Source organism: Salmo salar, chromosome ssa04 (assembly GCF_905237065.1).
Source record: "Salmo salar chromosome ssa04, Ssal_v3.1, whole genome shotgun sequence".
Taxonomy (NCBI): Eukaryota; Metazoa; Chordata; class Actinopteri; order Salmoniformes; family Salmonidae; genus Salmo; species Salmo salar.
Genome location: NC_059445.1, coordinates 21691694 through 21707656, shown reverse-complemented (window position 1 = coordinate 21707656; position 15963 = coordinate 21691694). Strand labels below are relative to the sequence as shown.

General features: G+C 47.8%; 1 protein-coding gene across 2 annotated transcripts in view; it reads left to right on the top strand.

Annotated features, from left to right (window-relative positions):
• The window catches only part of LOC106602527 (palmitoyltransferase ZDHHC5-A), a 43677-nt gene extending 28082 nt beyond the window's left edge, over positions 1 to 15595 (top strand). Inside the window, exons 3-12 of one of the 2 annotated variants that reach the window (XR_006769566.1) lie at positions 496 to 617; positions 1344 to 1501; positions 2925 to 3097; positions 3442 to 3544; positions 5927 to 6018; positions 6624 to 6750; positions 7058 to 7178; positions 7466 to 7578; positions 11250 to 12332; positions 13219 to 13459. Coding sequence is in view for 1 of the 2 variants with exons in the window: in XM_045716651.1 (XP_045572607.1) it covers positions 496 to 617; positions 1344 to 1501; positions 2925 to 3097; positions 3442 to 3544; positions 5927 to 6018; positions 6624 to 6750; positions 7058 to 7178; positions 7466 to 7578; positions 11250 to 12229; positions 13219 to 13447 (2218 nt within the window). In the remaining variant the exon portion in view is untranslated. Of the gene's footprint in view, positions 1 to 495; positions 618 to 1343; positions 1502 to 2924; positions 3098 to 3441; positions 3545 to 5926; positions 6019 to 6623; positions 6751 to 7057; positions 7179 to 7465; positions 7579 to 11249; positions 12333 to 13218 lie in introns of both variants that reach the window. The other variant, XM_045716651.1, reaches the window with a different exon arrangement.
• The last annotated feature ends 368 nt before the right edge of the window (positions 15596 to 15963 follow it).

Genomic DNA, 15963 nt, shown 5'->3' with positions numbered 1-15963 from the left:
AGTGCTTTATTCACTAGACAAATGCAGTCTTTACTAAACCTAGCATGAACTCTCTCTCTCTCTCTCTCTCTGTCTTTCAGGGTGTTGGCCCGTTGTCCGTGCGACATATGGGTCGCCCCATTCCCATGGCAATGAGACAAAGCTGTTCCTAAACAGATACTGTTGACAATTTTGCTCCTGTAGTGCCACTGCCCTCCCTGTCAAAAACACGGTTTTAAAAGCCCACTCCTTTATTAAAACATTTACAAAAAAAACCACAACAAAATGGCAGCCCTGCCACTTGGTTTGCTGTAAAGCTGAAAGATGGGACAGGACAAATGTAATCCCTCTGAAATTCATAGATGGAGCTTACTGTCAACAATGCTACCGTGATATTCCTTCCTTTATTGAGGTGTTCAGAGGCAACGGGGGCATTGCTGTGGTTCTTGTAATGAATAAAGACAATTGATCTAACTTCTCCCCCCCCCTCTTCTTCTCCCTCCCTCTCTCTTTCAGGTGCCCATGGCTGTCGGAGCAGTTCTCGGTTGCCGTGCCGATCTACAACGGTGTCATCTTCCTGTTCGTCCTTGCCAACTTCTGCATGGCCACCTTCATGGACCCGGGCATCTTCCCCAGAGGTGTGTTGCACAGATGTAGAACTACACCAGCCTCTTCCAGGTCATGCTCTCTGCAAACTCTCTGTTTGACTGTCTACTGCCAATGCAGTGTAGTATAGTATTGGGGGGTGTGTGTGTGTGTGTGTGTGTGTTCATGCTGATCTAGTAAGAGGGGATGTTCATGCTGATCTAGTGTGTGTGTGTTCATGCTGATCTAGTAAGAGGGGATGTTCATGCTGATCTAGTGTGTGTGTGTTCATGCTGATCTAGTAAGAGGGGATGTTCATGCTGATCTAGTGTGTGTGTGTTCATGCTGATCTAGTAAGGGTTTGTGTGTGTGTGTGTGTTCATGCTGATCTAGTAAGGATGTGTGTGTGTGTTCATGCTGATCTAGTAAGGATGTGTGTGTGTGTTCATGCTGATCTAGTAAGGGGATATGTGTGTGTGTGTGTTCATGCTAATCTAGTGAGGGGTGTGTGTGTGTGTGTGTGTGTGTGTGTGTGTGTGTGTTCTTGCTGATCTAGTAAGGGTTTGTGTGTGTGTGTATGTGTGTGTGTTCATGCTGATCTAGTAAGGGGATATGTGTGTGTGTGTGTGTGTGTTCATGCTAATCTAGTGAGGTGTGTGTGTGTGTGTGTGTGTTCATGCTGATCTAGTAAGGGTGTGTGTGTGTGTGTTCATGCTGCTCTAGTAAGGGGGGATGTCCATGCTAGTGTACTAACAGTGTGTGTGTGTGGGTTGCTCCAGCGGATGAGGATGAGGACAAGGAGGATGATTTCCGCGCTCCGCTCTATAAGACGGTGGAGATCCGAGGCATCCAGGTCAGGATGAAATGGTGTTCCACCTGCCGCTTCTACAGACCGCCCCGCTGCTCACACTGCTCCGTGTGTGACAACTGTGTGGAGGTACGCACACACACACACACACTGTCTCACATAAACATACAGCTGGACAGGGTCAACTGTCATCACGCACCCTCTAAAGCAGGGCTCTCCAACCCTGTTCCTGTTCCTGGAGAGAGAGCATCCTGTAGGTTTTCTCTCCAACCCTGTTCCTGGAGAGAGAGCATCCTGTAGGTTTTCACTCCAACCCTGTTCCTGTTCCTGGAGAGAGAGCATCCTGTAGGTTTTCACTCCAACCCTGTTCCTGTTCCTGGAGAGAGAGCATCCTGTAGGTTTTCACTCCAACCCTGTTCCTGTTCCTGGAGAGAGAGCATCCTGTAGGTTTTCACTCCAACCCTGTTCCTGTTCCTGGAGAGAGAGCGTCCTGTAGGTTTTCACTCCAACCCTGTTCCTGTTCCTGGAGAGAGAGCGTCCTGTAGGATTTCACTCCAACCCTGTTCCTGTTCCTGGAGAGAGAGCGTCCTGTAGGTTTTCACTCCAACCCTGTTCCTGGAGAGAGAGCGTCCTGTAGGTTTTCACTCCAACCCTGTTCCTGGAGAGAGAGCGTCCTGTAGGTTTTCACTCCAACCCTAATGTAGCACACCTGATTCTAATAATTAGCTGGTTAAAAGCTGAATCGTGGTTATTTACAACTGGGGTTGGATTGAAAAACTACAGGAGGGTAAGTCTCCAGGAACAGGGTTGGAGTTAACCTACAGGAAGGTGGTTCTCCAGGAGCAGGGTCGGAGTTAACCTACAGGAAGGTGGTTCTCCAGGAGCAGGGTCGGAGTTAACCTACAGGAAGGTGGTTCTCCAGGAACAGGGTTGGAGTTAACCTACAGGAAGGTGGTTCTCCAGGAACAGGGTTGGAGTTAACCTACACGAAGGTGGTTCTCCAGGAGCAGGGTCGGAGTTAACCTACAGGAAGGTGGTTCTCCAGGAGCAGGGTCGGAGTTAACCTACAGGAAGGTGGTTCTCCAGGAGCAGGGTCGGAGTTAACCTACAGGAAGGTGGTTCTCCAGGAACAGGGTCGGAGTTAACCTACAGGAAGGTGGTTCTCCAGGAACAGGGTCGGAGTTAACCTACAGGAGGGTGGTTCTCCAGGAACAGGGTTGGAGAGATGCCTTTGAACAAACCTCTGTTGGAATGAGCCCTCAGCCCCCCCCTTGTTATTACAGGCCAATATAATAGCATCCACTATCCTATGGGACCAGAGAGGCGACCACCCTTGCGGGGGGCGGGGCTCTTGCGTAAAGAGCTCGTCCTATCCAAGTAAAAGTGCCAACACGCGTACTGGACACAAACGGTTAAGACTCACTTCTCCTGTCAGTGTCACACACAAACATACACCAACACAAAATCTCCCACAGTCTCTTTAACTTTGTACAAACGGCTCTAACTCGCCCTTTGCTCCTGTCCCCCCCCTCTCTCTCTCCACCCCCTCCAGGACTTTGACCACCACTGCCCGTGGGTGAACAACTGTATCGGCCGGAGGAACTACCGTTACTTCTTCCTGTTCCTGCTGTCCCTGACGGTCCACATCATGGGAGTGTTTGGCTTCGGCCTGCTCTACATCCTCTACCACACACAGCAGCTGGACAGGGTCCACTCTGCCGTCACGTATCCTGTACATAGGTGTTGGAATGTCCTGAAAGCCAGGAGTCTGGGTTTTTTTGGGGGGGGGTTAGTGAGTGTGTGTGTTTTGGGAGGGGTAGGGTGTTTGTGTGTTTTGTTGTGAGGGTGTAGTTGGCTGTATAGGTGTGTGTGTGTGTGTGTGTTTTGGGGTGGTAGATTACTGTGTTTCCATCTGTCGGACGGCGTGCTTCTATGAGTGTTTAATTTTCAACGCATTTGGGAAGTGTTAGCCTAGTGCACTATGTAAGGAATAGGGTGCCATTTGGGACGCAGCCCTAAGAGTGTGTTAGTTGGTGTCTCTGTTCTCTCCTTAACCGCTGGTCTCTCAGTATGGCAGTGATGTGTGTGGCTGGTCTCTTCTTCATCCCGGTGGCTGGTCTCACTGGCTTCCACATGGTACTGGTGGCCCGGGGACGAACCACCAACGAACAGGTACAACACACACACACACACACACACCAGGAATGAACCACCAACTAACAGGTACAACACACACACACACCAGGAATGAACCACCAACTAACAGGTACAACACACACACACACACACACACACGCCAGGAATGAACCACCAACTAACAGGTACAACACACACACACCAGGAATGAACCACCAACTAATAGGTTCAACTGTAGTTTTCAAAGTGCTTTTACCTCTGTCAGAAATGTCCTAATGGTCAAGAGGCTGGAACAAAAGCTGGCAGCCAGTGCTTAATTTGAGCCGGATCCTGCCGGAAACAGAATCCAGCTCTCTGTTTTGGACTGTTTCGGTCCGCGACCTATTTCGCCGGATCCGGTACCTCTTGTGGCTCAAAAAAGAAATGTCACTTTTTTGCCATGTAAAAATGTGAATAAAAGCGGTCAAAGTTCATTCGAGTTGCCTCACCAACGCGTGGCCATGGCTGTATGAGTAGCACGCTTGTAACTCTCACAGAACTAGAATGAGATTCACTTTCAAAGATCTCTCTGCTCTGACAGACATGAGCCTGCAACTCTCATCTCTCCAGAGTCGCACTTCATCATTTATTTATAGAACCATAGCACAAAGGGTTCTGGAGGAGCTGCAGCACCCTTCATAAATTGAAATACATTTGCCAAAGTTATAGCGTCGCCGCTGTCTGTCAGAAATAAAGGAAATCATTCAGAATAGCCTACTACACCATGAGAAGGCCTAGAATTTAGCCACAGAGGATCAGTAGCTTCTTTAAAACAATTACCTAGCTGTGGATTGAGTGTAGCCCAATAACAAGCCTACAGTCGGGAACGCGTGGCAAATCGGTCAGCGAACGGCGTGCCAGATCGGTCAGCGAACGGCGTGCCAGACAAAACAGGTTGGAAAGCATATGGTTCCTGCTGAAAAGACAATACTCTGATCTGTCTGCTGTAGGCGAACAAAATGTTTTGATCAACTTCCAAATATTGTTTTACAAAGCAAAACCAGTGAGATGTAGGCTTTTGGCACCAACGCATCGGCCGTCGCCGGCGAGAGAGCTGCGCGTCATCGGGTGAGTCAGTGAAACTGGCATTTTTAGGACTATAATTTCCTCCTACAATATGCGTCTCCACACACCTAGACCTCTAAGCTATTGATGGATTCAAGACCAGGTCGTTTTTATTGATCTTAAGAGTCTGTTTGTGCCATATTTTCCCCCAGACCCTAGGCTACTAAAAAAAAGTTTCCCAATGTGTGTACCTTCTGTAAGTGCCTCTACTCTAAAGCTCTGTGCCACTGCGCAAATCAAATCACATTTTATTGGTCACATACACGTGTTTAGCAGATGTTATTGCGAGTGTAGCGAAAAGCTTGTGTTTCTAGCTCCAACGGTGCAGTAATATATCTAACAATTTCACAAGAATGCGACGATATGCATGCAATGCTTTATTTTCAAGTAGATAAAAAAATGTATTATGCGATCCGGTAGCTCAGAGCTCCCCAGAGCTCCCCAGCCTCCTGGACTAGAATTTGCCCTGCAATTGCAAAGATTAGCTATCATCACATAAATAATGAGAGAGATGCTTACCACAAAGAAATACTGCATACCCCTTGAGAACAGAGACAGAGATCAACATTAAATCAAATCAAAGTTTATTGGTCATGTACGCAGGACACAGCGGGCGTAAACAGTGCAATGACATGCTTACGGAAAAGGCGTCGTTGCCTTATTCATGCCCATTCTTCTCCTTGAAGAGCTATGTCGACCCCTTGTTAGCATCAGATCCAACACTCCGCCCATCCCAAACAATCACACCCTCTTATCTGACGTGTTTTTTTTCTGTCACGTACCTCTTTGTTGTTGTTGTCTGAGAACTAAACCGTCGGTGTGCGTTGACGTCGTTCTTAAAGGCCCAAAACATTTCATCTCTACAACGGCCCCATGATAATCCTCGAAAATGTGACCCCCCCCCCCCCCACATCGCTATCCCTCCCTCCGTCCCGGTCTCCCTCCGTCCCTGTCTCCCTCCATCCCTCCCCGGAATGAAAACATACAGGTCATAATCTCATCACGGAGAGAGAATAATCCTCTGTCGGCCTCTCCCTCATCCCTCCCTCCATTTATCCCCCTGTTTTATATGACACTCCATGTTTGATGTTTACACTTTAAATACGTTGTATTGATGAATGGAGGATGCCTTGAGGGAAATGAATAACCTACTATTCTTATTTCTCTATCATTCTCTATCATTCTCTATCATTCTCTATCATATTCTCTCTCTCTCCCTCTCTCTCTCTCTCTCTCTCTCTCTCTCTCTCTCTCTCTCTCTCTTTCTCTCACTCTCTCTCTCTCTCTCTCTCTCTCTCTCTCTCTCCCTCCCAGGTGACGGGGAAGTTTAGGGGAGGAGTGAACCCTTTCACTAATGGCTGTTGGAAGAACGTTTCTCACGTGCTCTGCAGCTCCCAAGCGCCCAGGTCTCTCTCTCATCATTGTCTATGGTTTTACAGTATGCTAATAGTGTAGATCTGGTTGCATTACTATCAGTTCAAACAGTGTTTTGAGCTGCAGTCATCCCTGCATGCTATTAGGGGTTTGATTGATGACCGAGACTAGGTCCTCTTAGAGCTGGATAGAGGACTCCAGATGGGTACAACCCGTGTTTAGCCTGGACATTTCCATTCAGGGCTTCCGCCTTTTTTAAAGTAGTCAACTGGTTGGGATTTGCTATGGGTTGGGAGCAATCAGCCAATGACCAGAGCGTTGTTTTCTTCAAATTGGGTTGCCTTTGGTTGAAAATGGGGTTTAAGATAGAACACTGCCATCTAGTGGCCACAATAACAAGTTGGTTCAGGACCCCAGCACTGCAGGTGGCGATAAATCACCAATATTATCTTTACGCTTTTTTCAAATCATAAAATAAGAAAAGTAACTACTTTTAAATGGAGATGCTGTCACAGGTGCCATAATGGCACAGATACAAAGATGAGTCCCTCCTGTCCCTCCATCAGCTACCCTCTTCTCACTCTCCTCCTCTTCCTCCTTGTCCTTTAATAACACGATTTGATTTGGTCTTCATCAGGTACCTGGGGAGGAAGAGGAAGCCTCACGGTATGGTTGTCCAGCCTCCGTTCCTCCGGCCACAGCTCACTGACACCCAGCTGGCCGCCAAGGTCCTCGACAACGGTATCCACGGAGACCTCCACCGGGTATGACGCGACAAAGACCCATGTACCCACTCGTTTGCGTGCATGACAGACGCATTTACACACACGTGCGCGCGCGCGCGCACACACACAATCTGTATGTTCATTGCTCCTTCTTGCTTTCAGCATTGTGAGTGGTTAATGCTCTCCAGTTTCCACTCTGCCACTGGGCTGTATAGACTGACATTTATTCTATTAAATGTCATTCATTTTCTCTGTTTGCCTCTCTCCCTCTCTGCCTCCCTCCCTCTCTGCCTCCCTCCCTCTCTGCCTCCCTCCCTCTCTGCCTCCCTCCCTCCCTCCCTCTCAGTCTAAGAGCAGTCTGGAGATGATGGAGAGTCAGTCGTGCGATGCGGAGCCCCCTCCTCCTCCCAAACCGGAGCTCAGGTACCCCGCCCTGTCCAGAGGCCACCAGGGACAACACACAGAGGGTACGTTCACCAGAGTTGTACTCATTACTACACTCCGTAGGAAAAAGTTTTTTTTGCAATGGAAAACGGTAAGCAAGCGGTTTGCTGTTGGACATGTCCAGGTAGTCCCTCCCTGTTTGTTTGTTTCCTTCCGTTTGGTACCTAATGAACATGACCCAGGTTGCTGCTGTGAATAAGGGTGTTATCAGTCAACTTAGCTGATAAAAGAAAATTTAAGTTTACCTATGATAACAATTATGTACCCGAGTTAATTTATTTGTCCCTCTCCCCTCCCTCTCCCCCCACAGAGAGTAGTCTTCTGAACAAAGCCCCGCCCACACCCACCATGTATAAATACAGGCCGACCTATAGCAGTCCAGGAAAGAACCACACTGCCCTTACCCATGCCTATGCCAACCAGGTAAACAAACACACACTGTCTTTAATGCCAACCAACTAGCTCGCGCATAAAGTGACTGTGTTAGACTGTGTGTCTCTTGTGTGAAAGAGTGTGAAAATGCTGTGCGAGGTATGATGCATATCAAACTACTTCGGTAGCACACACATTGTTCTCTCTGATTTATATTTTACATCTCGTTGGCTGCTTGCCCGTCTGTCTGTAATCGTTTGATTTGTTATGATTTGTTAATGCATCTCTGTTTTTACTTGTGGCTTCTTTTCCTGCCTTTTGATTGGTTATTCAGTGGCTTTCAGTTGAACAGTATCAGTAAGTGAATGTTGGACTATTTTTCTTTATTTTCTTTAGTTTGAGTGTCTGTTCTTATATCTTGTTACCCAACCTTGTGTGTCATCTTTTAGCCGAACACTTTCCCCACAGTGTTGTATAAAAGATTCTCCCCTAGCAATTTCTTGTTGTAGAATGATTTTGTGGAAGTTAATTAACAAATTATGACATTTTTATTTGACCTATTTTACATGTACGGTGTGCTTCCTATATGTCACACAATCTGATCATAATTCACTTAAATCAATTCTGGAATCACACAGTGGACTGTCAATGGCCCAGCTGCTGTTTGACGGTTTTCTCCACAAGAGGGCATCAAGGTGCACAGTCGAACAGGCAGGGCCGCACGATCCATCTTTGGGCTCAATACAACTAAAACCGTGCTTGTGTCCCAAATGGCACCCTAACCCCTATAACAGGAATGGGCAACTGGCAGCCGCAGGCCTTTTGAAGGGATCAATAAAATAAATATTTGTATATATTTTTTGGGGGAACGCAGTCTGGGTCTCAACTTACTGTTGAGAGTTAGAATAGTAAACTCAGCAAAAAAAGAAACGTCCTCTCACTGTCAACTGAGTTTATTTTCAGCAAACTTAACATGTGTAAATATTTCTATGAACATAATATTCAACAACTGAGACATAAACTGAACAAGTTACACAGACATGTGACTAACAGAAATTGAATAATGTGTCCCTGAACAAAGGGGGGGTCAAAAGCAACAGTCAGTATCTGGTGTGGCCACCAGCTGCATTAAGTACTAGAGTGCGTCTCCTCTTCATGGACTGCATCAGATTTGCCAGTTCTTGCTGTGAGATGTTACACCACTCTTCCACCAAGGCACCTGCAAGTTCCCGGACATTTCTGTGGGGAATGGCCCTAGCCCTCACCCTCCGATCTAACAGGTTCCAGACGTGCTCAATGGGATTGAGATCCGGGCTCTTCGCTGGCCATGGCAGAACACTGACATTCCTGTCTTGCAGGAAATCACGCACAAAACGAGCAGTATGGCTGGTGGCATTGTAATGCTGGAGGGTCATGTCAAGATGAGCCTGCAGGAAGGGTACCACATGAGGGAGGAGGATGTCTTCCCTGTAACGCCCAGCGTTGAGATTGCCTGCAATGACAACAAGCTGAGTCTGATGATGCTGTGACACACCGCCCCAGACCATGATGGACCCTCCACCTCCAAATCGATCCCGCTCCAGAGTACAGGCCCCGGTGTAACGCTCATTCCTTCGACGATAAACGCAAATCCGACCATCACCTCTGGTGAGACAAAACCGCGACTCGTCAGTGAAGAGCACTTTTTGCCAGTCCTGTCTGGTCCAGCGACGTTGGGTTTGTGCCCATAGGCGATGTTGTTGCCAGGGATGTCTGGTGAGGACCTGCCTTACAGCAGGCCTACAAGCCCTCAGTACAGCCTCTCTCAGCCTATTGCGGACAGTCTGAGCACTGATGGAGGGATTGTGCGTTCCTGGTGTAACTCGGGCAGTTGTTGCCATCCTGTACCAATCCTGTGCAGGTGTTGTTACACGTGGTCTGCCACTGCGAGGACGATCTGCTGTCCGTTTTGTCTCCCTGTAGCGCTGTCTTAGGCATCTCACAGTACGGACATTGCAATTTATTGCCCTGGCCATATCTGCAGTCCTCATGCCTCCTTGCAGCATGCCTAAGGCATGTTCACGCAGATGAGCAGGGACCCTGGCTATCTTTCTTTTTGGTGTTTTTCCAGAGTCAGTAGAACGGCCTCATTAGTCTCCTAAGTTTTCATAACTGTGACCTTAATTGCCTACCGTCTGTAAGCTGTTAGTGTCTTAACGACCGTTCCACAGGTGAATGTTCATTAATTGTTTATGGTTCATTGAACAATCATGGGGAAACAGTGTTTAAACCCTTTACAATGAAGATCTGTGAAGTTATTTGGATTTTTACGACAGGGTCCTGAAAAAGGTCAGTTTTGTTTTTTTTGCTGAGTTTAGAATGCACAAGGTGCAGTTTCTAAATGCGGTTGTGCATCAGCAGTTTCTCTTGTTAAGCCAGTCACTGAGAGGCAGTCAATTAGCCCAACACATTTTTTTTTTTTTTTTACATTGCTAAGTTAGTAATGCGGCCAGGTATCTAAACTTGTTATCATAGTCGAATTACCGACCGGAGGGGCTCCATTGACTTTTTTGTTACTCAGATATCATATTAAAAATGACTAAAACTTTTCTCTGCCCCCATGGCAAAATAAGTAGAATTCAGTGGAGGCTGCTGAGGGGAGGAAGGCTTCTAATAATGGCTGGAACGGAGCAAATGGAATGGCATCGAACACATGGAAGCCATGTATTTTATACTGTTCCACTGATTCTGCTCAGGTCATTACCATGAGCCCGTCCTCACCAGTTAAGGTGCCACCAGCCTCCTTTACAACTCAAGAGGGGTGGGGGCTACTAAAATGTTTTGCTCGCAATGGGGATACGCAGGCCCGCGAGCCCTCCGTGATGAGTTCAGATTTTCTTGGGGCCCCCTCCCCCATCAAAGTTGCCTATCCCTGCCTTAATATAGTGCACTACTTTTGACCAGGTCCCCATATGGCTCTGGTCAAAAGCAGTGCACTATATAGGGAATAGGGTGCCATTTGGGACACGGCCCCATGTGTTAGAAGAGCTCTGTCAGGAGCAGATAGTTGTTTTGCTCTATAAAACTAACTTTTATCTGTTAGCCTCAACCACATCCATTTCATTAACTCTTACGCTGAGTCCCAAATGGCACCCTATTCCCTATAGAGTCCCGTGGGCCCAAAAGTAGTCCACTAAATGCGGACTAGGGTGCCATTTGACACACAAGCTTATTGTTTCACTGGGCACACTTGTTCCCTCCATCCCACAGCCATCTGGCTATATATACTGTGTGTGTGTGTTTAAAATGTTTTATTAAAGGTGCGGGACTCTTCTGTCCTATGTGTTGTAAAGATAACATACTGTTACAGAAGCCATGTGGGCATTGTAAAAGTTGTAGGCCTGTATATTCTTCCCCCTGCAGCAGACCCCTTGTGTATAGTGAAGCCCATGCATCTGGTCTGAAAGAGTTGTTCCCTTCCCCTATGTCTCGCCTTGTTCTTCCCACTGTGGTTTTATTGGTAGTGGTCTAGTGCTGTGTCTGTACATTTGGACATCGAATTCTCATTCCAGGATAGAGTTAACATGACTTTATCTTCTCTCCCTCTTTCTTTCTCTACCTCTGGCTCTTCTTTTTCTCTTCCTCTTCCTCTCTCTCTCTCTCTCTCTCTCTCTCTCTCTCTCTCTCTCTCTCTCTCTCTCTCTCTCTCCCTCTCTCCCCCACCCTCTCTCTCCCCCCACCAGATGAGTCGAGGGGACAGTCTGAAGGAGTCGTCTTCTCTGCTCCAGTCCAGCCAGCAGCCTGGCTTCCGCTCTGAACCCAGCCTGGATGGGAGAGAGGCCCCAGGGGAGAGAGGGGGAGGAGGATTGGGAGGAGGTGGAGACAGACCTGGAGGAGGGGGGGCACCAGGGTCAGGGGGTGGCGGTATCCCCGGTTACTCCCTAGGGGGACGTTCCTACCCCTCCTTTTCAGACCCAACGGTTTTATCTTCCGGTGGAGGTGCTTCCCATTCTTCCAGCGTGCGTTCTGGCTCCGCCCACAACGCGGCCCATGTCTCCGAGGCGACGACCTCCACGAGCTACAAGAGCCTGGCCAATCAGACGCCTCCTCCGCGCAACGGCAGCCTATCGTACAACAGCCTGCTCACGCCCTCCGAGAGCCCCGACTTTGAGTCGGCCACACCCGACATGTCGCCCGGGCACCACCCTAACCCGGCCCCACCCTCCGTCCTGGGGTACTCCTCCCCCTACCTGTCGGCCCAGCTCAGCCAGCAGAGAGACGCAGAGCTCCACCAGCCCTCCGCCTCCTCCGTAGCCCTCCTCTCCTCCCCACACCGCGCCCACTATCTCCAGGAATCGCATCCCCACTCCCACCACTCTCAGCCCCCTCCCTCCTCCGCGGCCCCCCAGCCCCCCCACCCACACCACCACCATCATCACCACCACCACCACCACAGCAGCCACAGCTCCAGACCCCCCCGCTTCTCCCGGCCCCCGCTCCTGTCCGACTCGGCCGCCCCCCACCATTACCCGTACCGCACCCGGTCCACGGACACCCCCCTGGCCCCCTCCACGCACCCCCCGCGCTCCCCCCACCCCCCGCCGCTGGGGAAGTCTCTGTCGTACTCTTCGGCGGCGGCGGCGGAGATGCAGTACCGGATGGTGCGCAAGGCGTCGGCCTCGGCCGGAGGGGGAGGGGCGGGAGGGGGGATCCAGGCACCTAAGTGAGTAACGGCTCTGCTCTTTACCGACTGACTGCAGCCCGCTGCCTCCTCCTTCTCCTCCTTCTCTTCCTCCTCTTCTTCTTCCTCCTCCTCCCAGGCTCCTGTGAGTTCCTTTACCTCTCTTTTTCCCCCCCCGTTGTCTGTTTTCCACTCGTCTGTAGAGTCGGTGCTTCTTCTCATCACTGCTTCTGTTGGTTCAGCCCCGAATGGCTCCCTATAGAGTGCCCTACTGTTGACCACGGCTCTGGTGAAAAGTAGCGCACTCTATAGGGAATAGGTTGCCATTTGGCACGTACCCGTTGTCTGTTTTCAGCTGCTGTAGTTGTTCCATTCAGTCTTTCTCTGTCCCTGTCCTGGTTCCCTTCACTATGTGATGGTGTTGTTACTGTACGTGTAGGTCTTTGTTATGAGACATCACAATACATTATGTAATGGCCATTCCCTATATAGTGGACTACTGTTGACCAGTTTCTGGTCCAAATGTGTACAGTATTTAGGGACTAGAGGGCCATTTAGGATGCAGCCATTCCTTTATTTTATCTCATAATCATGTATTATGGTCATGACAAAGCAATTGAGGACTTTAATCTCCCTATAAAGTAAAGTGTTTTATTTCATCTCAAAATGCATTTTGTCCACCATGGATCATGGTTGTGTTAGCGATGTAGTTGTGGATGTGTTTTATCCTGTTGCCCTCTGCGTGTGTTACCATTATCCAGCATGACGTCCCTCTGTTTGACTATAGGATTACAGTAGAAGATATCTGTATGTACCAGCCCTTGGTCACCCCTGCATGATATATCCTATTGACTGATTATGAATGCTTCCACAAAGGCACACTATTCCCTAAAGTGAATAGGAGCTCTTTTGGGCCCTGGTTAAAAGTAGTACACTATATAGGGGGTAGGGTGCCATTTAGTATATAAACTGAGTGTGCGCTCTTCCTCTCCAATTTCTTAACTAATCCTTCTTTCGTTCTCTCTATCCAGGGACGAGATTCAGATGAAGTTGTTCAGCCGGACAAACGGGCAGCCCAGGTCCTCCATTTCCTCCTCAGGCTCTACCCCTTCCTCCCCCTCTCACCCAATCAGCATGTCCACTCGCCCCGGACAGGCCTATCCCAGCCCTGGAAACACCCAGAGCCCCGCCCACAAGCCGGGGGGCGGGGTGAAGAAAGTGACGGGCGTCGGCGGGACCACCTATGAGATTTCAGTCTGAGTTTGATGGGCGGCCACCCCGACTAATGGCGTCAGGGGTTGGAGGTGAAGGAGGGGTCAGAGATTGACTGATGATATTTCTGCCTCTCGGACCCTTCAGGGGAGGAAAGCTTTTAATTAACAGACGTTTTAAAAGTTGGGTGATGAGGAAGAGTGAAACGACAGACTTTTCTTGCTCTTCTTCCAAATGCGATGGACTCCGGACTTCCTCTCTCATTCAGAGACCTCCAGTCAAGGAACTACAGAAATAATCGGGAGGAAGTTGTTTAACCAATCACATTCAAGAACACAATGCACCATTATGACATGGTGGGCTTATGGGCCCCAGGGAGCCAATCATAAGAGGCGGGACTCTTTGACAATCCACCAATTTCTGGGCAGATTGAACTCTGTGGGAATGATTGACAGTTACGACTGGGTTTGCCTTTATTGGATAAAACAAGAAAGATCAATATGGCTGCGTATACACAGGCAGCTCAATTCTGATCTTTTTTTGACCAATCAGCTCTGAGAAAGTAAAAGGATCTGATCTGAATGGGCAAAATACATCTGGATTGGGCTGCCTGTAAAAACAGCCCATATTTAAAAGAGAGGGGGGGAAAAAAGAAATGTACTTTCATTCATTCATAAATGTCTAATGATTCATTCTCTGTACAGAATTATATGGTTTGGAATTTATGGTGATTTCCTCCAATCAGTGGCATTTAATGGTGACTGCGGCATGCACCGGCCACTATGGACCACTGTGATTGGCTAGTGACCACGCTGCCATTCTCTTTCGACCAATCAGAAATGGAGATGCTAAACTGTAGTAGACGGCAGGATCATTGGTGGAGTTCGTTTTTTGCCTGGCCTGGTTCCCCGGGTGGGTGGAGATTTCACTTAAGGACCAATGGAATGATGAAACTCGACCAGTGACACAATCATCGGGTCTGTACTTTAAAGATGGAGCAGCCTTTTCTAAACTAACTTTGGAGTAATGGCCTTGATAATCAAGGTGTTTTTTTTATTTTACTTATTTAATTTCAGAATGTTATTTTATATGAATTTATATATAGCTGTTGATAAAAAAAAAAAAATCTTAACGGGCTGATAGGGTTTTTCTGGTTTGAGTTAATTTCAGAATTATAACCAAACAGAAAAAAAACTGTTGCCGCGTTCAAGTGCTAGTCGGAACTTGGACATTTCTGACTTATTAACTGGTTTTAGTTAAACACGTTCAACCAGTTAGCAGGTCGAAAATGTAGTTTCCTAGTTCCGACTAGCACTGGAATGCGGCTCATTTGGATTGATGGCTGCACCAGCCGATCTGAGGCTGAGTTTTGAGTCTTCAGCCAAAGAGAGGAGCTGGACAATTATATGGTTCAGCCAATGGGAACCAATGTATTTGATAAAAGGCGGCGATGTAGCATTTTTAAAGTCCTTTGATACACAGTAACCACTCGACTTCTCTTGGGGCATATTTCAGAAATACCCTGCTGTACTTTCTGATTGTTTACTTCTGAGCTTTGTAATGGGTGTGTCTGAAATGGTACCCTTGTCACTATATAGTGCACTACTTTTGACCAGGGCCTAAAAGACTCTGGTCAAAAGCAGGGAATAGGATGCCATAACATAAATGTTTTTTGTTTTATTGGTCCGGATACTGACATCTCTGGTTGCCTTCCTCTAGCTGACCTATTGAGAAACTAGCGAGGATCACATGCTTTGGCACGACCAATCCAGAGAGCGCAAGAGATTCATATCAGCCTACTCTTTTATTCGTTAATGGTTTAAACCAATGATGAGCAGTTGAAAGTCAGTAACATACATCCTTTTTATATTTAATTTGTACTTTTCTTTTTTTGCAAGATTTTAAGACAATTTACAGGGCATTGCTTTAGACTGACAGTTTGTTTGACGAGTCAGGAGCGTAGAACGAAACGAAATGGGATAGGACAACAACAAAAAAAGCACGTCGCCCAATATGTTTGACTGCCATCAGGAACAGCCAATGCCCTTACAGATGATGTTTAGACAAGTACGAGCCCGGGGTGTTTTGAAAAAAAATAAAATAAAGATGTACTGTATAGCTCTGTGTGTGTGGGCGTGTGCATGTGTGTATGTGCGTGTGTGTTTGAGCATTGGTAATAAAGTATTTAAAACCAAAGGCAGTTTGCTGTTTTGCTTGGAGTTGAGGTCTGCCAATGCAACACATGAGAAAGGGCAGAACACAGGCTACTTACTACACATTCAGAGTAGAACTTTAAATTGGACCAAAGGATTCAACATTGGCTATTAAAAGGTAAGTTAAGATGATCCAGTTACAGTAGATTTTCATGCAACTTAACAATTTCTTCCACAGAGGGGCCAGAGAATGATTGTGGGGTTTACGTCAGTCAGTGGTGCCTGTAAGTAGTTCATATGTAGGGAGCAAACTCCTACTGATGGGGGGGCTCAAAGTCTCGCCTCCATAACTCTTAAATGCCGTCACTACCAGAAGGCGGTGCCAAAATGTAGGTTCAACATCCGGCACCG